General features: G+C 42.6%; 1 protein-coding gene across 3 annotated transcripts in view; it reads right to left on the reverse strand.

Annotated features, from left to right (window-relative positions):
- Nucleotides 1-27590, reverse strand: part of LOC139745719 (dynein regulatory complex protein 1-like) — a 94328-nt gene that overhangs the window by 23071 nt on the left and 43667 nt on the right. For 2 of the 3 annotated variants that reach the window (XM_071656177.1, XM_071656176.1), the window contains exons 5-8: nucleotides 18768-18980; nucleotides 11854-12024; nucleotides 10563-10745; nucleotides 6181-6334 (exon numbers count right to left, since the gene is read on the reverse strand). In XM_071656177.1, the coding sequence (XP_071512278.1) occupies nucleotides 6181-6334; nucleotides 10563-10745; nucleotides 11854-12024; nucleotides 18768-18980 (721 nt within the window). The remainder of the gene's footprint in view (nucleotides 1-6180; nucleotides 6335-10562; nucleotides 10746-11853; nucleotides 12025-18767; nucleotides 18981-27590) is intronic. The other variant, XM_071656178.1, reaches the window with a different exon arrangement.

The raw sequence follows: 27590 nt of genomic DNA on the forward strand, positions 1-27590 counted from the left end.
CATGCACACAATTCACACTGTCTGCCTTTATTCATTCCCATCGCCACCTCGCCACACATGGAATACCATCCCCCTCCCCCCTCATGTGTGCGAGGTAGCACTAGGAAAAGACAACAAAGGGCCCCATTCGTTCACACTCAGTCTCTAGCTGTCATGCAATAATGCGCGAAACCACAGCTCCCTTTCCACATCAAGGCCCCACACAACTTTCCATGGTTTACCCCAGACGCTTCACATGCCCTGATTCAATCCACTGACAGCACGTGAACCCCGGTATACCACATTGATCCAATTCACTCTATTCCTTGCCTGCCTTTCACCCTCCTGCATGTTCAGGGCCCGATCACACAAAATCTTTTTCACTCCATCTTCCCACCTCCAATTTGGTCTCCCACTTCTCCTCGTTCCCTCCACCTGCGACACATATATCCTCTTGGACAATCTTTCCTCACTCATTCTCTCCATGTGCCCAAACCATTTCAAAACACCCTCTTCTGCTCTCTCAACCACGCTCTTTTTATTTCCACACATCTCTCTTACCCTTACATTACTTACTCGATCAAACCACCTCACACCACACATTGTCCTCAAACATCTCATTTCCAGCACATCCACCCTCCTGCGCACATCTCTATCCATAGGCAATGCCTCGCAACCATACAACATTGTTGGAACCACTATTCCTTCAAACATACCCATTTTTGCTTTCCGAGATAATGTTCTCGACTTCCACCCATTCTTCAAGGCTCCCAGGATTTTCGCCCCCTCCCCCACCCTATGATTCACTTCCGCTTCCATGGTTCCATCCGCTGCCAGATCCACTCCCAGATATCTAAAACACTTTACTTCCTCTAATTTTTCTCCATTCAAACTTACCTCCCAATTGACTTGACCCTCAACCCTACTGTACCTAATAACCTTGCTCTTATTCACATTTACTCTTAACTTTCTTCTTTCACACACTTTACCAAACTCAGTCACCAGCTTCTGCAGTTTCTCACATGAATCAGCCACCAGCACTGTATCATCAGCGAACAACAACTGACTCACTTCCCAAGCTCTCTCATCCACAACAGACTTCATACTTGCCCCTCTTTCCAAAACTCTTGCATTCACCTCTCTAACAACCCCATCCATAAACAAATTAAACAACCATGGCGACATCACACACCCCTGCCGCAAACCTACATTCACTGAGAACCAATCATTTTCCTCTCTTCCTACACGTACACATGCCTTACATCCTCGATAAAAACTTTTCACTGCTTCTAACAACTTGCCTCCCACACCATATATATATATATATATATATATATATATTCTTTCTTTCTTCTTTTAAACTATTCGCCATTTCCCGCGTTAGCGAGGTAGCGCTAAGAACAGAGGACTGGGCCTTTTTTGGAATATCCTCAACTGGCCCCCTCTGTTCCTTCTTTTGGAAAATTTAAAAAAAAAAAAACGAGAGGGGAGGATTTCCAGCCCCCCGCTCCCTCCCCTTTTAGTCGCCTTCTACGACACGCAGGGAATACGTGGGAAGTATTCTTAATCCCCTATGTGTTGATATGTATATGTATGTATATGTGTGTATATGGGCATTTATGTACTTAAAAGGGTATGTGAGTGGATAGGCCATTTCTTAGTCTGTTTTCTGGCACTACTTCCCTAACATGGGAAACAGCGATTATGTACAATACTGCCATTGTACAAAGGCAAAGGGGATAAAAGTGAGTGCTTAAATTACAGAGGTATAAGGGAGCAAATGGGAACTTCAGTGAAGGGCGCAAATGGGGAGGTGATAACAAGTAGTGGTGATGTGAGAAGGAGATGGAGTGAGTATTTTGAAGGTTTGTTGAATGTGTTTGATGATAGAGTAGCAGATATAGGGTGTTTTGGTCGAGGTGGTGTGCAAAGTGAGAGGGTTAGGGAAAATGATTTGGTAAACAGGGAAGAGGTAGTGAAAGCTTTGCGGAAGATGAAAGCCGGCAAGGCAGCAGGTTTGGATGGTATTGCAGTGGAATTTATTAAAAAAGGGGGTGACTGTATTATTGACTGGTTGGTAAGGTTATTTAATGTATGTATGACTCATGGTGAGGTGCCTGAGGATTGGCGGAATGCGTGCATAGTGCCATTGTACAAAGGCAAAGGGGATAAGAGTGAGTGCTCAAATTACAGAGGTATAAGTTTGTTGAGTATTCCTGGTAAATTATATGGGAGAGTATTGATTGAGAGGGTGAAGGCATGTACAGAGCATCAGATTGGGGAAGAGCAGTGTGGTTTCAGAAGTGGTAGAGGATGTGTGGATCAGGTGTTTGCTTTGAAGAATGTATGTGAGAAATACTTAGAAAAGCAAATGGATTTGTATGTAGCATTTATGGATCTGGAGAAGGCATATGATAGAGTTGATAGAGATGCTCTGTGGAAGGTATTAAGAATATATGGTGTGGGAGGAAAGTTGTTAGAAGCAGTGAAAAGTTTTTATCGAGGATGTAAGGCATGTGTACGTGTAGGAAGAGAGGAAAGTGATTGGTTCTCAGTGAATGTAGGTTTGCGGCAGGGGTGTGTGATGTCTCCATGGTTGTTTAATTTGTTTATGGATGGGGTTGTTAGGGAGGTAAATGCAAGAGTTTTGGAAAGAGGGGCCAAGTATGAAGTCTGTTGGGGATGAGAGAGCTTGGGAAGTGAGTCAGTTGTTGTTCGCTGATGATACAGCACTGGTGGCTGATTCATGTGAGAAACTGCAGAAGCTGGTGACTGAGTTTGGTAAAGTGTGTGGAAGAAGAAAGTTAAGAGTAAATGTGAATAAGAGCAAGGTTATTAGGTACAGTAGGGTTGAGGGTCAAGTCAATTGGGAGGTGAGTTTGAATGGAGAAAAACTGGAGGAAGTGAAGTGTTTTAGATATCTGGGAGTGGATCTGGCAGCAGATGGAACCATGGAAGCGGAAGTGGATCATAGGGTGAGGGAGGGGGCGAAAATTCTGGGGGCCTTGAAGAATGTGTGGAAGTCGAGAACATTATCTCGGAAAGCAAAAATGGGTATGTTTGAAGGAATAGTGGTTCCAACAATGTTGTATGGTTGCGAGGCGTGGGCTGTGGATAGAGTTGTGCGCAGGAGGATGGATGTGCTGGAAATGAGATGTTTGAGGACAATGTGTGGTGTGAGGTGGTTTGATCGAGTGAGTAACGTAAGGGTAAGAGAGATGTGTGGAAATAAAAAGAGCGTGGTTGAGAGAGCAGAAGAGGGTGTTTTGAAGTGGTTTGGGCACATGGAGAGAATGAGTGAGGAAAGATTGACCAAGAGGATATATGTGTCGGAGGTGGAGGGAACGAGGCAAAGAGGGAGACCAAATTGGAGGTGGAAAGATGGAGTGAAAAAGATTTTGTGTGATCAGGGCCTGAACATGCAGGAGGGTGAAAGGAGGGCAAGGAATAGAGTGAATTGGAGCGATGTGGTATACCGGGGTTGACGTGCTGTCAGTGGATTGAATCAAGGCACGTGAAGCGTCTGGGGTAAACCATGGAAAGCTGTGTAGGTATGTATATTTGCGTGTGTGGACGTATGTATATATATGTGTATGGGGGGGGGTTGGGCCATTTCTTTCGTCTGTTTCCTTGCGCTACCTCGCAAACGCGGGAGACAGCGACAAAGTATAATAAAAAAAATAAATAAAAAGTTTGATGAGTATTCCTGGGAAATTATATGGGAGGGTATTGATTCAGAGGGTAAAGGCATGTACAGAGCATCAGATTGGGGAAGAGCAGTGTGGTTTCAGAAGTGGTAAAGGATGTGTGGATCAGGTGTCTGCTTTGAAGAATGTATGTGAGAAATACTTAGAAAAGCAAATGGATTTGTATGTAGCATTTGTGAATCTGGAGAAGGCATATGATAGAGTTCACAGAGGCAAGTTGTTTGAAGCAGTGAAAAGTTTTTATTGAGGATGTAAGGCATGTGTACTGTATGTGAGTGGATAGGCCATTTCTTCGTCTGTTTCCTGGCACTACTTCGCTAACGTGGGAAACAGCGATTATGTACAATAGTGCCACTGTACAAAGGCAAAGAGGATAAAAGTGAGTGCTCAAATTACAGAGGTTTGATGAGTATTCCTGGGAAATTATATGGGAGGTTATTGATTGAGAGGGTAAAGGCATGTACGAAGTATCAGATTGGGGAAGAGCAGCGTGGTTTCAGAAGTGGTAGAAGATATGTGGATCAGGTGTTTGCTTTGAAAAATGTACGTGAGAAATACTTAGAAAAGCAAATGGATTTGTATGTAGCATTTGTGGATCTGGAGAAGGCATATGACAGAGTTGATAGAGATGCTCTGTTGATAGAGATGCTCTGTGGAAGGTATTTAGAATATATGGTGCAGGAGGCAAGTTGTTAGAAGCAGTGAAAAGTTTTTATCGAGGATGTAAGGCATGTGTACGTATAGGAAGAGAGGAAAGTGATTGGTTCTCAGTGAATGTTGGTTTGTGACAGGGGTGTGTGATGTCTCCATGGTTGTTTAATTTGTTTATGGATGGGGTTGTTAGGGAGGTAAATGCAAGAGTTTTGGAAAGAGGGGCAAGTATGAAGTCTGTTAGGGATGAGAGAGCTTGGGAAGTGAGTCAGTTGTTGTTCGCTGATGATACAACGCTGGTGGCTGATTCATGTGAGAAACTGCAGAAGCTGGTGACTGAGTTTGGTAAGTGTGTGAAAGAAAAAGCTGAGAGTAAATGTGAATAAGAGTAAGGTTATTAGGTACAGTAGGGTTGAGGGTCAAGTCAATTGGAAGGTACATTTGAATGGAGAAAAACTGTAGGAAGTGAAGTGTTTCAGATATCTGGGAGTGGATTTGGCATGGAAGCGGAAGTGAATCATAAGGTGGGGGAGGGGGCGAAAGTTCTGGGAGCCTTGAAGAATGTGTGGAAGTCGAAAACATTATCTTGGAAAGCAAAAATGGGTGTTTGAAGGAATAGTGGTTCCAACAATGTTATATGGTTGCGAGGTGTGGGCTACAGATAGAGTTGTGCGGAGGAGGGAGGATGTGCTGGAAATGAGATGTTTGAGGACAATATGTGGTGTGAGGTGGCTTGATCGAGTAAGTAATGAAAGGGTAAGATAGATGTGTGGTGGTAAAAAGAGTGTGGTTGAGAGAGCAGATGAGGGTGTTTTGAAATGGTTTGGTCACATGGAGAGAATGAGTGAGGAAAGATTGACCAAGAGGATATATGTGTCAGAGGTGGAGGGAATGAGGAGAAGTGGGAGACCAAACTGGAGGTGGAAAGATGGAGTGAAAAAGATTTTGAATGATCGGGGCCTGAACATGCAGGAAGGTGAAAGGCAAGCAAGGAATAGAGTGAATTGGAACGATGTGGTATACCGGGGTCGACATGCTATCAATGGATTAAATCAAGGCATGTGAAATGTCTGGGGTAAACCATTGAAAGTTGTGTGGGGCCTGGATGTGGAAAGGGAGCTGTGATTTCGGTGCATTATACATGACAGCTAGAGACTGAGTGTGAACGAATGTGGCCTTTGTGTCTTTTCCTAACACTACCTCGCACACATGCAGGGGGAGGGGGTTGTCATTTCATGTGTGGTGGGGTGGCGACAGGAATGAATAAGGGCAGACAGTATGAATTATGTACATGTGTATATATGTATATGTCTGTGTGTGTATATATATGTATACGTTGAGATGTATAGATGTGTATATGTGCGTGTGTGGACGTGTATGTATATACATGTGTATGTGGGTGGGTTGGGCCATTCTTTCATCTGTTTTCTTGCGCTACCTCCTTGGTGCGGGAGACAGCGACAAAGTATAAAAAATAAATAAATAGTAATAATAATGTGCATACGAGTGGATGGGCCATCCTTCATTTATTTCCTGGTGCTACCTTGCTGATGCGGGAAACATCAATTAAGTATAATAATAATAACAATATAATACTGTATATTTTTTGTTAATGAACCATTAACCTAGTATACACTTTTATAGAGATCCTGCTAAGAATAAAACAAATCTGACAACATTCGCCTAAGAAGCAGTCACACTAATTAAAAAAAATGGACTGTCTCTACACGAAATTTTCAGTGAGAATCATCTTCAAACTCCTTGGCTGCATGCATGAGTGAAAGGCCCTTTGTTCACAGATTGTTTGAGTCAGCAACAGAGGATCACATGTACAAAAGCTGACCTTGGCAAGGTTTGAGTATCTTGGTGGCAGTGTCAAGGGCAGATGTATGGCGAGGATTGAAGGTTGGCTTTAGGTCAGTAAGGGCTGAGAGATCAGGTTCTACCCACTCCCGAGCCAACACACCATGCTGAATGGCTCGGTCAATCTCAACTACCTAATGCAAAAGCACAGAGTATTGGTTGATATAGGAGTTAAGGAATGGTTATTAGGATGTTTAGAAATGACTGACTTTTATTATATGTTTTAATACACATACATCATCCAACATCTATGAAGATACCTTTAGCATTACGAGGAGCATCTGGGGGTAGTAATTATGGTTAACTCAGAAATAAGCTATGGATCTGTAAGAAACATCAATAAACTCTTTTCACTCAACATATGTAAGTAAACCAAACTGAGGGAGCGTGATCTGAAGCACCAGTTTATTTCATCTCATAATGGATAAGCGATAGTGGGGATGTGGATGAACATCAGGCAAACTGTGAGGTAAAACTTATGTAAAAGTCAACAGAACCTGTGAAAACCATAATCAACCTGCCCTAGGAGATGAAAATTATCTTAATTTTCAATGTCTAGTTGAAACAGAAGAGCCACACCATAGTTTCACTGTCACACCAACAACCTAGAATCATAAGCAAACAGATGGCTTGAGACCTTGCTGCCCAAACTCCCCATAAGCAGTCATCCTACATTGTCCCCAGCAGCTCATCACATTCACCTTAATACATTTCTACAATAATACTCAGCAACTAGGGGGGTTAAGTGAGGTTTTCTTAAGTTCTGCTAATCATATCACCATCTTTTATTCTAATTAACCTAGATTTTCACAATATCCCACCCTTGAGCTGCTAATGGCCACATAGTAATCACATAACACAGTGGCTAGGTGAGAATTACTCAAGCAACCAGTTCTAAGAAGCAAAGGGGAAGAGGAAAAGAGACCCATCCCTATGGGACACAGCAAATGAATAAAGTTTTAAATCAAGACTGGAAGAATTGGTAAATTGGAATACCCTGAATATCACTTAGGTATTCATGAGAGCCAGAACTTTCTCAGATGTGAGAGCAGTACACCATACAAGGATAAACCAGTCATTTATATAATCAGCTGATGATACAGCGCTGGTGGCGGATTCATGTGAGAAACTGCAGAAGCTGGTGACGGAGTTTGGTAAAGTGTGTGGAAGAAGAAAGTTAAGAGTAAATGTGAATAAGAGCAAGGTTATTAGGTACAGTAGGGTTGAGGGTCAAGTCAATTGGGAGGTGAGTTTGAATGGAGAAAAACTGGAGGAAGTGAAGTGTTTTAGATATCTGGGAGTGGATCTGTCAGCGGATGGAACCATGGAAGCGGAAGTGGATCATAGGGTGGGGGAGGGGGCAAAAATTTTGGGAGCCTTGAAAAATGTGTGGAAGTCGAGAACATTATCCCGGAAAGCAAAAATGGGTATGTTTGAAGGAATAGTGGTTCCAACAATGTTGTATGGTTGCGAGGCGTGGGCTATGGATAGAGTTGTGCGCAGGAGGATGGATGTGCTGGAAATGAGATGTTTGAGGACAATGTGTGGTGTGAGGTGGTTTGATCGAGTAAGTAACGTAAGGGTAAGAGAGATGTGTGGAAATAAAAAGAGCGTGGTTGAGAGAGCAGAAGAGGGTGTTTTGAAGTGGTTTGGGCACATGGAGAGAATGAGTGAGGAAAGATTGACCAAGAGGATATATGTGTCGGAGGTGGAGGGAACGAGGAGAAGAGGGAGACCAAATTGGAGGTGGAAAGATGGAGTGAAAAGGATTTTGTGTGATCGGGGCCTGAACATGCAGGAGGGTGAAAGGAGGGCAAGGAATAGAGTGAATTGGAGCGATGTGGTATACAGGGGTTGACGTGCTGTCAGTGGATTGAATCAAGGCATGTGAAGCGTCCGGGGTAAACCATGGAAAGCTGTGTAGGTATGTATATTTGCGTGTGTGGACGTACGTATGTACATGTGTATGGGGGTGGGTTGCGCCATTTCTTTCGTCTGTTTCCTTGCGCTACCTTGCAAACGCGGGAGACAGGGTGGGGGAGGGGGCAAAAATTTTGGGAGCCTTGAAAAATGTGTGGAAGTCGAGAACATTATCCCGGAAAGCAAAAATGGATATGTTTGAAGGAATAGTGGTTCCAACAATGTTGTATGGTTGCGAGGCGTGGGCTATGGATAGAGTTGTGCGCAGGAGGATGGATGTGCTGGAAATGAGATGTTTGAGGACAATGTGTGGTGTGAGGTGGTTTGATCGAGTAAGTAACGTAAGGGTAAGAGAGATGTGTGGAAATAAAAAGAGCGTGGTTGAGAGAGCAGAAGAGGGTGTTTTGAAGTGGTTTGGGCACATGGAGAGAATGAGTGAGGAAAGATTGACCAAGAGGATATATGTGTCGGAGGTGGAGGGAACGAGGAGAAGAGGGAGACCAAATTGGAGGTGGAAAGATGGAGTGAAAAGGATTTTGTGTGATCGGGGCCTGAACATGCAGGAGGGTGAAAGGAGGGCAAGGAATAGAGTGAATTGGAGCGATGTGGTATACAGGGGTTGACGTGCTGTCAGTGGATTGAATCAAGGCATGTGAAGCGTCCGGGGTAAACCATGGAAAGCTGTGTAGGTATGTATATTTGCGTGTGTGGACGTACGTATGTACATGTGTATGGGGGGGGTTGGGCCATTTCTTTCGTCTGTTTCCTTGCGCTACCTCGCAAACGCGGGAGACAGCGACGAGGTATAAAAAAAAAAAAAAAAAATTATATAATCAGAACAACTATTCAGAAGATAAGAATTTATGGCATGGAATCACAAATACTATCTTCTTGAGGTAGACTTGGTAATTTATGTGAAGCACTTTTTCCAAGATGACAGATGTTACAGCATATCAATAATATTAATGGTGGTGAGTGGTAGAATTACAGAGCCATCATAGGAAATCAGAAAAATATGAGGGGGTATTGAAAGAGAACTGGAAAGAAATTGTATCTGCCCACCTGATAAATCCAATCCAAATTTGAGTTTTTTAGAAGCAGCTGTGATAAGATGAAACATAGTATGAACAAAAGTAGAAAATGGAGTTGATCAAAGTGAAACAAATGGAGTGTTGAGTCATCTTCATATGAGAGCATTTAGTTATCAGTAGAAGAAATGGAATAATAATAAAAAAAAAGGAGGAATCGCATGTGATACATAACTGCACTTTGAGAAACACTGATGTTGATAAAGTATTAGGAAAAACTTGATCCATGAACAATTATGGATAAAGACCACCTAAATGAGAGACTAGGTATGAATGAACTGAGTAAGTGGGGAAACCCGAGAGATGGGAGCTCAGAGATAATATCCTAATGCAACACCCAGTCAAAAGCTATCAATACATCAAGGGCTGAAACATGAATCACCTCTTTTATGAAGAGGATGACCAAACATGAATAAGAAAAAAAGTATATCACCTGTACATTCTAGCTAGTAAAAGCCATACTTATGATCAAAAAGTGGGTTGTGAAATTCAAGATGGTTTAAGAAATGAGACTTGAGAGAATTGAACTCAAAGCATTTGAATGATGGCAGGAATAGAGTGGTCATCATTCTATATGACAGGTATACTATGCATGTTTATACAATAAAAACTTGTTTTCAAGCAGAACTAAAAGATACATATGGCTACACATTTAATGGAAACCTTCAAAACATATGAAGTGCTATTTGGTCTATACACTTGCTTGCATCCACACAGAAAAGTGTTTTTAGACTGTGCAGAGATTATATAGAAAGGCAAAGGATTATTAAGAAATTTGTGGGGATGTGAGGAAAGGTTAGCATCATTCAAGGTGAAGAGAGAACAAAAGATTTGTTCTGTCACTAGGAGCAGGTTAGAGGATTATCAGCATCCATACTATTGACATATGGCTTTCAGAAGGCTACCTTATATCCCTTATATCAAGACAGTACAAACAACTCTTCTAACATTAAAGACACTTGACTGAAAGACAAAAGACAGCATATGATCCTGATTTAATCTTTAAGTCTGGACAAGGAATGTGCTTCAGGCAATGTGATCCGTGCTGCCTTACAGCATACACACACTTTATTAGCATTTAAAACATGTTTGAAACCATATTCAGCATTCCTACCAATAAACTGATATCACACTGGTCAATGCATAAGTATCTGAAAAGCATGATCAAATGTGCTATACAGATAAGGAAAACATTATGACTAGATAAACCTGACTAGGCATTGACTTAGTTATGAATATTCATAAGCCTTTTTTCTACTTGCAAACTCTGTCAATAACATTATTTGTTTTTCATTGAGGAATTAAAGAGAGATGGCCAATGTGATATGTTTCAGCTGTATATAAGCAGAGGTACCTGCATGACTTGTTCATGCAGTGCCTGGTACTGCATCTGGGAGAGAGCCTGCGTCTGCTGACTATAGAAGGCAGTGGTTTGGGCTAGACGTGAGCGGTACTGCTGACTCAACTCCTGCATTCTGGCAGTCTCTCTTAGTGTCGCCTCTTCACCCTTAATGCGTCTTTCTTCTGCCGCTTCAGCCTAGTTGGAGATTATAAGAAGTCTGTTATTTGTGTTGAAAATTTGTGGAAAGGATGATTCAGCAAGATGATTCTTCCAAAAAGATGCATAATCATAGAGTTGTTATACAGAGACATGTGGATAGAGGCTTCTAAAAAGGGAAAGTGTGACATGATAGCATCTAATAAGGACATGACTTACATTGTAATGTTACGGCAGATTGTTAAAAGGGGATACATGGCCAGGTAGTAGTTGCAAGATGTATGGCCAGAGTTATGTTAAAAGGGAGAAGTGACCTGGAAATATCAGCAAAAGAGTGTGTACTCTTACAAATTTTACAATGGGACATGTGAAGAGAGGGTCAAAAAGTACATGTAGCCACAAGGGTGTTACAAGATGTGTGACAAAGGTTGGTACAAGGGATCATCTGGGTTGTTTCATGGATATGTGATCACAGTGTTGTTGAATGGGCCATGTGATCAGTAGTTGTTACAAGTGAAAATGTGGCCAGATAGTGGTAACAAGTTGATCTGTGACCCGGGTGTTTGTTTTAAGAATCACGAGAAAAAGAAGTGATTCAAATATGGCAAAAAAATTTTCACAAGTTGATCTGTGTCCAGAAGTTTGTTTTAAGGGACATGTGAGAAAGGAGTAATTCTAAAGAGAAGAACAGACACAAGGATGGTTCTAGCAGGTTTAAGAGCAAGGAACAGTAGCAAAGCAATATAAAATTAAAAGTCTGTTACTAGGGATTTGCCATTAAAACTCTTATCACAAAGCGGTGTAGAGGTAGAAGGTTGTTAAAGAAGACCAGTTTCCAAGTGCACTGGTACAAGGAGACTTTCAGCTGAAGGGTAAGCTCATGAGGATGTGTGACCAGTTGTTTATACTAGGCTGTAACTGTGGCTATAACTGTAAGGGAACATAGGCTGTAATTGTCAGGGAACATATGACCCAGGAATGGATCTGACACAGCTGTAACTGCAGGGGAACATATGACCAGGGAATGGCTATGAGATGATGTGTGGTTAGAGTTTATCATACAAAGCTGTATATATATGACATAAGGAGACATATTGATCACCAAAGGAAGATCCAAGATAGAACTAACAGCAAAGCATAAGCATACCTTCCTTCTGTATTTGTTGAGGGTTGGAGTGAGGGCGTTAAGGGTGCGGCGTGCCTCACTGACCAAGGCAGTTGTTTCCCGGAACTGTTGCTGCAGCACCTGCTGGCTATATCGCAGCTGGCTTTCTTCCACCTGCTGGGCTGCCTTCATTCTCATCACCTCCACCAGCACCTGCACCACAAAGCACTAAGTCAGATGTGAATTAACCTACTACCCTACCTCTTGTGCACTACCCAAATTGTTGTCCGACCTCCTAAACACTTCCTATCTACTATCCCAGATGTTATTAAATGTACCAATCCACTTCCTCTCTTAGTGTTCCAGTTGTGAAACCTAACAGGCCACTATTTTTTACTGCCACAACTGTAGTGTAATCTGCAAACCCACTTCCTCTCTTACTATCTCAACCGTTGTTAGATCTACTAATTTACTTGTCGTCTACTGTCCTAACTGTTGACTAACCTACCAATCCACTTCTTCTCCACTAGCCCGGATACTGTTAAACATTCCAATCCACTGTTTATTTACTACCATAATTGTTGTTAGACCTGCTACCATACTTCTCTACTGTCAAGACTGTCATCCAGCTTATTTGTCCTTCTGGTATACTGCCCTAGCTGCTGTCTAATCTATTCATCCATTCCGTCAACTGCCCCAGCTGCTGTCTAATCTATCCATCCACTCCTTGTCAACTGACCCAGCTGTTGTCTAATCTATTCATCCACCTCTAATCAACTGCCCCAGTTGTTGTCTAATCTATCTATCTACCACTCGTCACCTGCCCCAGATGTCGTCTAATCTATTCATTCACCTCTCGTCAATTGCCCCAGCTGCTGTCTAATCTATTCATCTACCTCTCATCTACTGTCCCAACTGGTATCTAACCTAATCATCATCTTGTCTACTGCCCCAGCTGTTGATGTCGTTCAATACTCATCTACTTCCCTTACTGTTATCAAACCCATTTATCTATTTGTCAATGGTTTCAACTGCTGTCTAACCCACCTACTTATCTACTGCCTTTGCCATTGTCTCACAAACTCTTTTACATTTACCATTTGTCTCACCTGTTATCAAATCTTTTGTTAAACCTGATGATCCATGAACTGCTGTAATTGCTTTCTGTCCCCTTGTCCTGCCTCCTACGGCACAAAGTTCCATTTTTCACCAACTTTTCCATCTAGGGTACTACCTAACCAACTTTTCCATCTAGGGTACTACCTAACCAACTTTTCCATCTTGGGTACTACCCAACCAACTTTTCCATCTAGGGTACTACCCAACCCACTTTTCCATCTAGGGTACTACCCAACCAACTTTTCCATCTAGGGTACTACCCAACCCACTTTTCCATCTAGGGTACTACCCAACCAACTTTTCCATCTAAGGTACTACCCAACCCACTTTTCCATCTAGGGTACTACCCAACCAACTTTTCCATCTAGGGTACTACCCAACCCACTTTTCCATCTAGGGTACCACCCAACCAACTTTTCCATCTAGGGTACTACCCAACCCACTTTTCCATCTAGGGTACTACCCAACCCACTTTTCCATCTAGGGTACTACCCAACCAACTTTTCCATCTACGGTACTACCCAACCAACTTTGCCATCTAGGGTACTACCCAACCCACTTTTCCATCTATGGTACTATCCAACCCACTTTTCCATCTAGGGTACTACCCAACCCACTTTTCCATCTAGGGTACTACCTAACCAACTTTTCCATCTACGGTACTACCCAACCAACTTTTCCATCCACGGTACTACCCAACCAACTTTTCCATCTAGGGTACTACTCAACCCACTGTTCTATCTAAGGTACTACCAAAACCACTTACCATCTAGGGTACTACCTAACCCACTTTCCATCTAGGGTACTACCCAAACCACTTTCCATCTAGGGTACTACCTAACCCACTTTCCATCTAGGGTACTACCCAACCCACTTTCCATCTAGGGTACTACCTAACCCACTTTCCATCTAGGGTACTACCTAACCCACTTTCCATCTAGGGTACTACCAAACTCACTTTAGATCAAGGGTACTACCCAACCCACTTTTCCATCTAGGGTACTACCCAACCCACTTTTCTATCTAGGGTACTACCCAACCCACTTTTCTATCTAAGGTACTACCCAACCCACTTTTCTATCTAAGGTACTACCCAACCCACTTTTCTATCAAGGGTACTACCCAACCCACTTTTCTATCTAAGGTACTACCCAACCCACTTTTTATCTAAGGTACTACCCAACCCACTTTTCTATCTAAGGTACTACCCAACCCACTTTTCTATCTAAGGTACTACCCAACCCACTTTTCTATCTAAGGTACTACCCAACCCACTTTTCTATCTAAGGTACTACCCAACCCACTTTTCTAATCTGAAGGTACTACCCAAACCCCACTTTTCTATCTAGGTACTACCCAACCCACTTTTCTATCGAAGGTACTACCCAACCCACTTTTCTATCTAAGGTACTACCCAACACACTTTTCTATCTAAGGTACTACCCAACCCACTTTTCTATCTAAGGTACTACCCAACCCACTTTTCTATCTAGGGTACTACCCAACCCACTTTTCCTATCTAAGGTACTACCAACCCACTTTTCTATCTAAGGTACTACCAAACCCACTTTTATATCTAAGGTACTACCCAACCCACTTTTCTATCTAAGACTACCAACCCAACCTTTTCTATCTAAGGTACTACCCAACCCACTTTCTATCTAGGTACTACCCACCCGACTTATCTATCTAGGTACTACCCAACCCACTTTTCAATCTAGGGTACTACCCACCCACTTTTCCTATCTAGGGTACTACCCAACCCACTTTTCTATCTAAGGTACTACCCAACCCACTTTTCTATCTACGGTACTACCCAACCCACTTTTCTATCTAAGGAACTACCCAACCTACTTTTCTATCTAAGGACTACCCAACCCACTTTTCTATCAAGGGTACTACCCAACCAACTTTTCTATCTAAGGTACTACCCAACCCACATTTTCTATCTAAGGTATACCCCAACCCACTTTTCTATCTAAGGTACTACCCAACCCACTTTTCTATCTTAAGGTACTACCCAACCCACTTTTCTTCTAAGGTACTACCCAACCCACTTTTCTATCTAAGGTACTACCCAACCCACTTTTCTATCTAAGGTACTACCCCAACCCCACTTTTCTATCTAAGGTACTACCCAACCCACTTTTCTATCTAAGGTACTACCCAACCCACTTTTCTATCTAAGGTACTACCCAACCCACTTTTCTATCTAAGGTACTACCCAACCCACTTTTCTATCTAAGGTACTACCCAACCCACTTTTCTATCTAAGGTACTACCCAACCCACTTTTCTATCTAAGGTACTACCCAACCCACTTTTCTATCTAAGGTACTACCCAACCCACTTTTCTATCTAAGGTACTACCCAACCCACTTTTCTATCTAAGGTACTACCCAACCCACTTTCTATCTAAGGTACTACCCAACCCACTTTTCTATCAAGGGTACTACCCAACCCACTTTTCTATCTAAGGTACTACCCAACCCACTTTTCTATCAAGGGTACTACCCAACCCACTTTTCTATCTAAGGTACTACCCAACCCACTTTTCTATCTAAGGTACTACCCAACCCACTTTTCTATCTAAGGTACTACCCAACCCACTTTTCTATCTAAGGTACTACCCAACCCACTTTTCTATCTAAGGTACTACCCAACCCACTTTTCTATCTAGGGTACTACCCAACCCACTTTTCTATCAAGGGTACTACCCAACCCACTTTTCTATCTAAGGTACTACCCAACCCACTTTTCTATCTAAGGTACTACCCAACCCACTTTTCTATCTAAGGTACTACCCAACCCACTTTTCTATCTAAGGTACTACCCAACCCACTTTTCTATCTAAGGTACTACCCAACCCACTTTTCTATCTAAGGTACTACCCAACCCACTTTTCTATCTAAGGTACTACCCAACCCACTTTTCTATCTAAGGTACTACCCAACCCACTTTTCTATCTAAGGTACTACCCAACCCACTTTTCTATCTAAGGTACTACCCAACCCACTTTTCTATCTAAGGTACTACCCAACCCACTTTTCTATCTAAGGGTACTACCCAACCCACTTTTCTATCTAAGGTACTACCCAACCCACTTTCCATCTAGGGTACTACCCAACCCACTTTCCATCTAGGGTACTACCTAACCCACTTTCCATCTAGGGTACTACCCAACCCACTTTCCATCTAGGGTACTACCTAACCCACTTTTCTATCTAAGGTACTACCCAACCCACTTTTCTATCAAGGGTACTACCCAACCCACTTTTCTATCTAAGGTACTACCCAACCCACTTTTCTATCTAAGGTACTACCCAACCCACTTTTCTATCTAAGGTACTACCCAACCCACTTTTCTATCTAAGGTACTACCCAACCCACTTTTCTATCTAAGGTACTACCCAACCCACTTTTCTATCTAAGGTACTACCCAACCCACTTTTCTATCTAAGGTACTACCCAACCCACTTTTCTATCTAAGGTACTACCCAACCCACTTTTCTATCTAAGGTACTACCCAACCCACTTTTCTATCTAAGGTACTACCCAACCCACTTTTCTATCTAAGGTACTACCCAACCCACTTTTCTATCTAAGGTACTACCCAACCCACTTTTCTATCTAAGGTACTACCCAACCCACTTTTCTATCTAAGGTACTACCCAACCCACTTTCTATCTAAGGTACTACCCAACCCACTTTTCTATCTAAGGTACTACCCAACCCACTTTTCTATCTAAGGTACTACCCAACCCACTTTTCTATCTAAGGTACTACCCAACCCACTTTTCTATCTAAGGTACTACCCAACCCACTTTTCTATCTAAGGTACTACCCAACCCACTTTTCTATCTAAGGTACTACCCAACCCACTTTTCTATCTAAGGTACTACCCAACCCACTTTTCTATCTAAGGTACTACCCAACCCACTTTTCTATCTAAGGTACTACCCAACCCACTTTTCTATCTAAGGTACTACCCAACCCACTTTTCTATCTAAGGTACTACCCAACCCACTTTTCTATCTAAGGTACTACCCAACCCACTTTTCTATCTAAGGTACTACCCAACCCACTTTTCTATCTAAGGTACTACCCAACCCACTTTTCTATCTAAGGTACTACCCAACCCACTTTTCTATCTAAGGTACTACCCAACCCACTTTTCTATCAAGGGTACTACCCAACCCACTTTTCTATCTAAGGTACTACCCAACCCACTTTTCTATCTAAGGTACTACCCAACCCACTTTTCTATCTAAGGTACTACCCAACCCACTTTCCATCTAGGGTACTACCCAACCCACTTTCCATCTAGGGTACTACCTAACCCACTTTCTATCTAAGGTACTACCCAACCCACTTTTCTATCTAAGGTACTACCCAACCCACTTTTCTATCTAAGGTACTACCCAACCCACTTTTCTATCTAAGGTACTACCCAACCCACTTATCTATCTAAGGTACTACCCAACCCACTTTTCTATTCTAGGTACTACCTCAACCCACTTTCTATCTAAGGTACTACCCAACCCACTTTTCTATCTAAGGTACTACCTAACCCACTTTTCTATCTAGGGTACTACCCAACCCACTTTCTATCTTAGGTACTACCCAACCCCACTTTTCTATCTAAGGTACTACCCAACCCACTTTTCTATCTAAGGATACTACCCAACCCACTTTCTATCTAGGGTACTACCCAACCCACTTTTCTATCTAAGGTACTACCCAACCCACTTTCCATCTAGGGTACTACCTAACCCACTTTCCATCTAGGGTACTACCAAACTCACTTTCCATCAAGGGTACTACCCAACCCACTTTCCATCTAGGGTACTACTCAACCCACTGTTCTATCTAAGGTACTCCCCAACCCACTTTCCATCTAGGGTACTACCTAACCCACTTTCCATCTAGGGTACTACCTAACCCACTTTCCATCTAGGGTACTACCTAACCCACTTTCCATCTAGGGTAATACCCAACCAACTTTCCATCTAGGGTACTACCCAACCCACTTTCCATCTAGGGTACTATCTAACCCACTTTCCATCTAGGGTACTACCAAACTCACTTTCCATCTTGGGTACTACCCAACCCACTTTTCTATCTAAGGTACTACCCAACCCACTTTTCTATCAAGGGTACTACCTAACCCACTTTTCTATCTAAGGTACTACCCAACCCACTTTTCTATCTAAGGTACTACCCAACCCACTTTTCTATCAAGGGTACTACCTAACCCACTTTTCTATCTACGGTACTACCCAACCCACTTTTCTATCTAGGTTACTGCCCAACCCACTTTTCCATCTAGGTTACTGCCTAACCCACTTTTCCATCTCACCTACTTCTCTGTGTTATCAGCCTCATGACTGTAATCTGTAAACCCATGACCATCACATTAGCTGTTGCATCTCTTATCTGCACTATTATCCATTTAATACCCACCCTGCCACTCCCGTTATCAGACATTTTCATCAGCCATCCCATAAACACTGCATAACCCTCTGATTGTCCTACATATGTAGTTAATTCCACTTACACACATAATTATGTCTAATTACTCATTCGTCTTTACTTATTCTCCCAACTTATGCTGGACCCATTCCTACTCCTAGGTACTTCCTTATGAATTGAGTTTTAATTTTTCCTTTTTGCAAGAAGCATTCCTGGGAATATAAAATCATACAACACCAATACTGTAATGGAGATTATAAATTACCGTTGACCTGGTGGTCAAAGCACCTAGTTAGCCTCACACTCACACATCAGCTGTAAAATTGTGCAAAGTATTGATCAAAATCTTCAGATTACCTTACTGACCTTCTCAATATCTGAGTCGAGCTTGTCCTTGATGGCAGTATGAGGAGCTGCACCATGGAGTTTGAGCTCAATAATCTCATCCATGCGGGAGGTTCTGTTGTGGAGGCGTTGATGGAGAAGGTCCTGCAGTTGCTGGTTGAGCTCTTTCACAGCCTTATCCCACACTTCCCCATAATACTTCACCAGTCCAGCCCACTCCTTGTCGGCAACATTCTGTTGATAATGATGATCTGTTACCTTGGGTGTTTATTCCTGGTTGTAACACATGACACAATAACAGAACACTGAGGCAGAAACTTTCATAAAGATGCCTTACATTACCTAACCTACTGGGGGACTATATTGGAGTGTATATATATATATATATATATATATATATATATATATATATATATATATATATATATATTATATATATTTTTTTATTTTTTATTATTATACTTTGTCGCTGTCTCCCGCGTTTGCGAGGTAGCGCAAGGAAACAGACGAAAGAAATGGCCCAACCCACCCCCATACACATGTATATACATACGTCCACACATGCAAATATACATACCTACACAGCTTTCCATGGTTTACCCCAGACGCTTCACATGCCTTGATTCAATCCACTGACAGCACATCAACCCCGGTATACCACATCGCTCCAATTCACTCTATTCCTTGCCCTCCTTTCACCCTCCTGCATGTTTAGGCCCCGATCACATAAAATCTTTTTCACTACATCTTTCCACCTCCAATTTGGTCTCCCTCTTCTCCTCATTCCCTCCACCTCCGACACATATATCCTCTTGGTCAATCTTTCCTCACTCATTCTCTCCATGTGCCCAAACCACTTCAAAACACCCTCTTCTGCTCTCTCAACCATGCTCTTTTTATTTCCACACATCTCTCTTACCCTTACGTTACTCACTCGATCAAACCACCTCACACCACACATTGTCCTCAAACATCTCATTTCCAGCACATCCATCCTCCTGCGCACAACTCTATCCATAGCCCACGCCTCGCAACCATACAACATTGTTGGAACCACTATTCCTTCAAACATACCCATTTTTGCTTTCCGAGATAATGTTCTCGACTTCCACACATTCTTCAAGGCTCCCAGAATTTTCGCCCCCTCCCCCACCCTATGATCCACTTCCGCTTCCATGGTTCCATCCGCTGCCAGATCCACTCCCAGATATCTATATATATCTTTCTTTCAAACTATTCGCCATTTCCCGCATTAGCGAGGTAGCATTAAGAACAGAGGACTGGGCCTTTGAGGGAATACCCTCACCTGGCACAATTCTCTGTTCCTTCTTTTGAAAAAAAAAAAAAAAAAACGAGAGGAGAGGATTTCCAGCCCCCCGCTCCCTCCCCTTTTAGTCGCCTTCTGCGACACGCAGGGAATACGTGGGAAGTATTCTTAATCCCCTATCCCCAGGGATATATATATATATATATATATATATATATATATATATATATATATATATATATATACATATATATAATCCCTAGTGATAGGGGAGAAAGAATACTTGCCACGTATTCCCTGCGTGTCGTAGAAGGCGCCAAAAAGGGGAAGGAGCTGAGGGTTGGAAATCCTCCCCTCTCGTTGTTTTTAATTTTCCAAAAGAAGGAACAGACAAGGGGGCCAGGTGAGGATCTTCCCTCAAAGGCCCAGTCCTTTGTTCTTAACGCTACCTCCCTGACGCGGGAAATGGCGAATAGTATGAATGGAATAAATATATATATATATATATATATATATATATATATCCTTCTCACATCACCACTACTTGTTATCACCTCCCCATTTGCGCCCTTCACTGAAGTTCCCATTTGCTCCCTTGTCTTACACACTTTATTTACCTCCTTCCAGAACATCTTTTTATTCTCCCTAAAATTTAATGATACACTCTCACCCCAACTCTCATTTGCCCTTTTTTTCACCTCTTGCACCTTTCTCTTGACCTCCTGTCTCTTTCTTTTATACAACTCCCACTCAATTGCATTTTTTCCCTGCAAAAATCGTCCAAATGCCTCTCTCTTCTCTTTCACTAATACTCTTACTTCTTCATCCCACCACTCACTACCCTTTCTAATCAACCCACCTCCCACTCTTCTCATGCCACAAGCATCTTTTGCGCAATCCATCACTGATTCCCTAAATACATCCCATTCCTCCCCCACTCCCCTTACTTCCATTGTTCTCACCTTTTTCCATTCTGTACTCAGTCTCTCCTGGTACTTCCTCACACAAGTCTCCTTCCCAAGCTCACTTACTCTCACCACCCTCTTCACCCCAACATTCACTCTTCTTTTCTGAAAACCCATACAAATCTTCACCTTAGCCTCCACAAGATAATGATCAGACATCCCTCCAGTTGCACCTCTCAGCACATTAACATCCAAAAGTCTCTCTTTCGCGCGCCTGTCAATTAACACGTAATCCAATAACGCTCTCTGGCCATCTCTCCTACTTACATAAGTATACTTATGTATATCTCGCTTTTTAAACCAGGTATTCCCAATCATCAGTCCTTTTTCAGCACATAAATCTACAAGCTCTTCACCATTTCCATTTACAACACTGAACACCCCATGTATACCAATTATTCCCTCAACTGCCACATTACTCACCTTTGCATTCAAATCACCCATCACTATAACCCGGTCTCGTGCATCAAAACCACTAACACACTCATTCAGCTGCTCCCAAAACACTTGCCTCTCATGATCTTTCTTCTCATGCCCAGGTGCATATGCACCAATAATCACCCATCTCTCTCCATCAACTTTCAGTTTTACACATATTAATCGAGAATTTACTTTCTTACATTCTATCACATACTCCCAAAACTCCTGTTTCAGGAGTACTGCTACTCCTTCCCTTGCTCTTGTCCTCTCACTAACCCCTGACTTTACTCCCAAGACATTCCCAAACCACTCTTCCCCTTTACCCTTGAGCTTCGTTTCACTCAGAGCCAAAACATCCAGGTTCCTTTCCTCAAACATACTACCTATCTCTCCTTTTTTCACATCTTGGTTACATCCACACACATTTAGGCACCCCAATCTGAGCCTTTGAGGAGGATGAGCACTCCTCGCGTGACTCCTTCTTCTGTTTCCCATTTTAGAAAGTTAAAAAAATACAAGGAGGGGAGGATTTCTGGCCCCCCGCTCCCGTCCCCTCTAGTCGCTCTCTACGACACGTGAGGAATGAGTGGGAAGTATTCTTTCACCCCTATCCCCAGGGATAATATATATATATATATATATATACACATACATACACACACACATACATACGCACATATACACACACACACACACATACATATATATACATATGAAAAATGTAAGAAACAATTTAGAAAACTGAAACTTCTAGCTTGAAATGAAATGAAAAAATGAATGTCACATAATGGTTCAACCTCTGGCTATAGTAGTTTGCGAGTGAGTATTTTGAAGGTTTGTTGAATGTGTTTGATGATAGAGTGGCAGATATAGGGTGTTTTGGTCGAGGTGGTGTGCAAAGTGAGAGGGTTAGGGAAAATGATTTGGTAAACAGAGAAGAGGTAGTAAAAGCTTTGCGGAAGATGAAAGCCGGCAAGGCAGCAGGTTTGGATGGTACTGCAGTGGAATTTATTAAAAAAGGGGGTGACTGTATTGTTGACTGGTTGGTAAGGTTATTTAATGTATGTATGACTCATGGTGAGGTGCCTGAGGATTGGCGGAATGCGTGCATAGTGCCATTGTACAAAGGCAAAGGGGATAAGAGTGAGTGCTCAAATTACAGAGGTATAAGTTTGTTGAGTATTCCTGGTAAATTATATGGGAGGGTATTGATTGAGAGGGTGAAGGCATGTACAGAGCATCAGATTGGGGAAGAGCAGTGTGGTTTCAGAAGTGGTAGAGGATGTGTGGATCAGGTGTTTGCTTTGAAGAATGTATGTGAGAAATACTTAGAAAAGCAAATGGATTTGTATGTAGCATTTATGGATCTGGAGAAGGCATATGATAGAGTTGATAGAGATGCTCTGTGGAAGGTATTAAGAATTTATGGTGTGGGAGGCAAGTTGTTAGAAGCAGTGAAAAGTTTTTATCGAGGATGTCAGGCATGTGTACGTGTAGGAAGAGAGGAAAGTGATTGGTTGTCAGTGAATGTAGGTTTGCGGCAGGGGTGTGTGATGTCTCCATGGTTGTTTAATTTGTTTATGGATGGGGTTGTTAGGGAGGTGAATGCAAGAGTTTTGGAAAGAGGGGCAAGTATGAAGTCTGTTGGGGATGAGAGAGCTTGGGAAGTGAGTCAGTTGTTGTTCGCTGATGATACAGCACTGGTGGCTGATTCATGTGAGAAACTGCAGAAGCTGGTGACTGAGTTTGGTAAAGTGTGTGAAAGAAGAAAGTTAAGAGTAAATGTCAATAAAAGCAAGGTTATTAGGTACCGTAGGGTTGAGGGTCAAGACAATTGGGAGGTAAGTTTGAATGGAGAAAAACTGAAGGAAGTAAAGTGTTTTAGATATCTGGGAGTGGATCTGGCAGCGGATGGAACCATGGAAGCGGAAGTGGATCATAGGGTGTAGGAGGGGGCGAAAATCCTGGGAGCCTTGAAGAATGTGTGGAAGTCGAGAACATTATCTCGGAAAGCAAAAATGGGTATGTTTGAAGGAATAGTGGTTCCAACAATGTTGTATGGTTGCGAGGTGTGGGCTATGGATAGAGTTGTGTGCAGGAGGATGGATGTGCTGGAAATGAGATGTTTGAGGACAATGTGTGGTGTGAGGTGGTTTGATCAAGTAAGTAACGTAAGGGTAAGAGAGATGTGTGGAAATAAAAAGAGCGTGATTGAGAGAGCAGAAGAGGGTGTTTTGAAATGGTTTGGGCATATGGAGAGAATGAGTGAGGAAAGATTGACCAAGAGGATATATGTGTTGCAGGTGGAAGGAACGAGGAGAAGTGAGAGACCAAATTGGAGGTGGAAAGATGGAGTGAAAAAGATATTGTGTGATCGGGGCCTGAACATGCAAGAGGGTGAAAGGAGGGCAAGAAATAGAGTGAATTGGATCAATGTGGTATACCGGGGTTGACGTGCTGTCAGTGGATTGAATCACGGCATGTGAAGCGTCTGGGGTAAAGCATGGAAAGCTGTGTAGGTATGTATATTTGCGTGTGTGGACGTATGTATATACATGTGTATGGGGGTGGGTTGGGCCATTTCTTTTGTCTGTTTCCTTGCGCTACCTCACAAACGCGGGAGACAGTGACAAAGCAAAAAAAAATATATATATAGATATATATATATATTTTTTTTTTTTTTTTTTTTTTTTTTTTTTTTTTTATACTTTGTCGCTGTCTCCCGCGTTTGCGAGGTAGCGCAAGGAAACAGACGAAAGAAATGGCCCAACCCCCCCCCCATACACATGTACATACACACGTCCACACACGCAAATATACATACCTACACAGCTTTCCATGGTTTACCCCAGACGCTTCACATGCCTTGATTCAATCCACTGACAGCACGTCAAACCCTGTATACCACATCGCTCCAATTCACTCTATTCCTTGCCCTCCTTTCACCCTCCTGCATGTTCAGGCCCCGATCACACAAAATCTTTTTCACTCCATCTTTCCACCTCCAATTTGGTCTCCCTCTTCTCCTCGTTCCCTCCACCTCCGACACATATATCCTCTTGGTCAATCTTTCCTCACTCATTCTCTCCATGTGCCCAAACCATTTCAAAACACCCTCTTCTGCTCTCTCAACCACGCTCTTTTTATTTCCACACATCTCTCTTACCCTTACGTTACTTACTCGATCAAACCACCTCACACCACACATTGTCCTCAAACATCTCATTTCCAGCACATCCATCCTCCTGCGCACAACTCTATCCATAGCCCACGCCTCGCAACCATACAACATTGTTGGAACCACTATTCCTTCAAACATACCCATTTTTGCTTTCCGAGATAATGTTCTCGACTTCCACACATTTTTCAAGGCTCCCAAAATTTTCGCCCCCTCCCCCACCCTATGATCCACTTCCGCTTCCATGGTTCCATCCGCTGACAGATCCACTCCCAGATATCTAATCTAGATATCCACTCCCAGATATATATATATATATATATATATATATATATATATATATATATATATATATATATTTTTTTTTTCTGTCTCCCGCGTTTGCGAGGTAGCGCAAGGAAACAGACGAAAGAAATGGCCCAACCCACCCCCATACACATGTATATACATACGTCCACACACGCAAATATACATACCTACACAGCTTTCCATGGTTTACCCCAGACGCTTCACATGCCTTGATTCAATCCACTCACAGCACGTCAACCCCGGTATACCACATCGCTCCAATTCACTCTATTCCTTGCCCTCCTTTCACCCTCCTACATGTTCAGGCCCCGATCACACAAAATCTTTTTCACTCCATCTTTCCACCTCCAATTTGGTCTCCCTCTTCTCCTCGTTCCCTCCACCTCCGACTCATATATCCTCTTGGTCAATCTTTCCTCACTCATTCTCTCCATGTGACCAAACCATTTCAAAACACCCTCTTCTGCTCTCTCAGCCACGCTCTTTTTATTTCCACACATCTCTCTTACCCTTACATTACTTACTCGATCAAACCACCTCACACCACACATTGTCCTCAAACATCTCATTTCCAGCACATCCATCCTCCTGCGCACAACTCTATCCATAGTCCACGCCTCGCAACCATACAACATTGTTGGAACCACTATTCCTTCAAACATACCCATTTTTGCTTTCCGAGATAATGTTCTCGACTTCCACACATTCTTCAAGGCTCCCAGAATTTTCGCCCCCTCCCCCACCCTATGATCCACTTCCGCTTCCATGTTTCCTTCCGCTGCCAGATCCACTCCCAGATATCTAAAACACTTCACTTCCTCCAGTTTTTCTCCATTCAAACTCACCTCCCAATTGTCTTGACCCTCAACCCTACTGTACCTAATAACCTTGCTCTTATTCACATTTACTCTTAACTTTCTTCTTTCACACACTTTACCAAACTCAGTCACCAGCTTCTGCAGTTTCTCACATGAATCAGCCACCAGCGCTGTATCATCAGCGAACAACAACTGACTCACTTCCCAAGCTCTCTCATCCCCAACAGACTTCATACTTACCCCTCTTTCCAAAACTCTTGCATTCACCTCCCTAACAACCCCATCCATAAACAAATTAAACAACCATGGAGACATCACACACCCCTGCCGCAAACCTACATTCACTGAGAACCAATCACTTTCCTCTCTTCCTACACGTACACATGCCTTTCATCCTCGATAAAAACTTTTCACTGCTTCTAACAACTTGCCTCCCACACCAAATATTCTTAATACCTTCCACAGAGCATCTCTATCAACTCTATCATATGCCTTCTCCAGATCCATATATATATATATATATATATATATATATATTTATTATATTTTTATTATACTTTGTTGCTGTCTCCCGCGTTTGCGAGGTAGCGCAAGGAAACAGACGAAAGAAATGGCCCAACCCCCCCCCCATACACATGTATATACATACGTCCACACACGCAAATATACATACCTACACAGCTTTCCATGGTTTACCCCAGACGCTTCACATGCCCTGCTTCAATCCACTGACAGCACGTCAACCCCGGTACACCACATCGCTCCAATTCACTCTATTCCTTGCCCTCCTTTCACCCTCCTGCATGCTCAGGCCCCGATCACATAAAATCTTTTTCACTACATCTTTCCACCTCCAATTTGGTCTCCCTCTTCTCCTTGTTCCCTCCACCTCCGACACATATATCCTCTTGGTCAATCTTTCATCACTCATTCTCTCCATGTGCCCAAACCACTTCAAAACACCCTCTTCTGCTCTCTCAACCACGCTCTTTTTATTTCCACACATCTCTCTCACCCTTACGTTACTCACTCGATCAAACCACCTCACACCACACATTGTCCTCAAACATCTCATTTCCAGCACATCCATCCTCCTGCGCACAACTCTATCCATAGCCCACGCCTCGCAACCATACAACATTGTTGGAACCACTATTCCTTCAAACATACCCATTTTTGCTTTCCGAGATAATGTTCTCGACTTCCACACATTCTTCAAGGCCCCCAGGATTTTCACCCCCTCCCCCACCCTATGATCCACTTCCGCTTCCATGGTTCCATCCGCTGCCAGATCCACTCCCAGATATCTAAAACACTTCACTTCCTCCAGTTTTTCTCCATTCAAACTCACCTCCCAATTGACTTGACCCTCAACCCTACTGTACCTAATAACCTTGCTCTTATTCACATTCACTCTTAACTTTCTTCTTCCACACACTTTTCCAAACTCAGTCACCAGCTTCTGCAGTTTCTCACATGAATCAGCCACCAGCGCTGTATCATCAGCGAACAACAACTGACTCACTTCCCAAGCTCTCTCATCCCCAACAGACTTCATACTTGCCCCTCTTTCCAAAACTCTTGCATTTACCTCCCTAACAACCCCATCCATAAACAAATTAAACAACCATGGAGACATCAAACACCCCTGCCGCAAACCTACATTCACTGAGAACCAATCACTTTCCTCTCTTCCTACACGTACACATGCCTTACATCCTCGATAAAAACTTTTCACTGCTTCTAACAACTTGCCTCCCACACCATATATTCTTAATACCTTCCACAGAGCATCTCTATCAACTCTATCATATGCCTTCTCCAGATCCATAAATGCTACATACAAATCCATTTGCTTTTCTAAGTATTTCTCACATACATTCTTCA

This window comes from Panulirus ornatus, chromosome 62, assembly GCF_036320965.1.
Source record: "Panulirus ornatus isolate Po-2019 chromosome 62, ASM3632096v1, whole genome shotgun sequence".
In the NCBI taxonomy this organism is placed as follows: domain Eukaryota; kingdom Metazoa; phylum Arthropoda; class Malacostraca; order Decapoda; family Palinuridae; genus Panulirus; species Panulirus ornatus.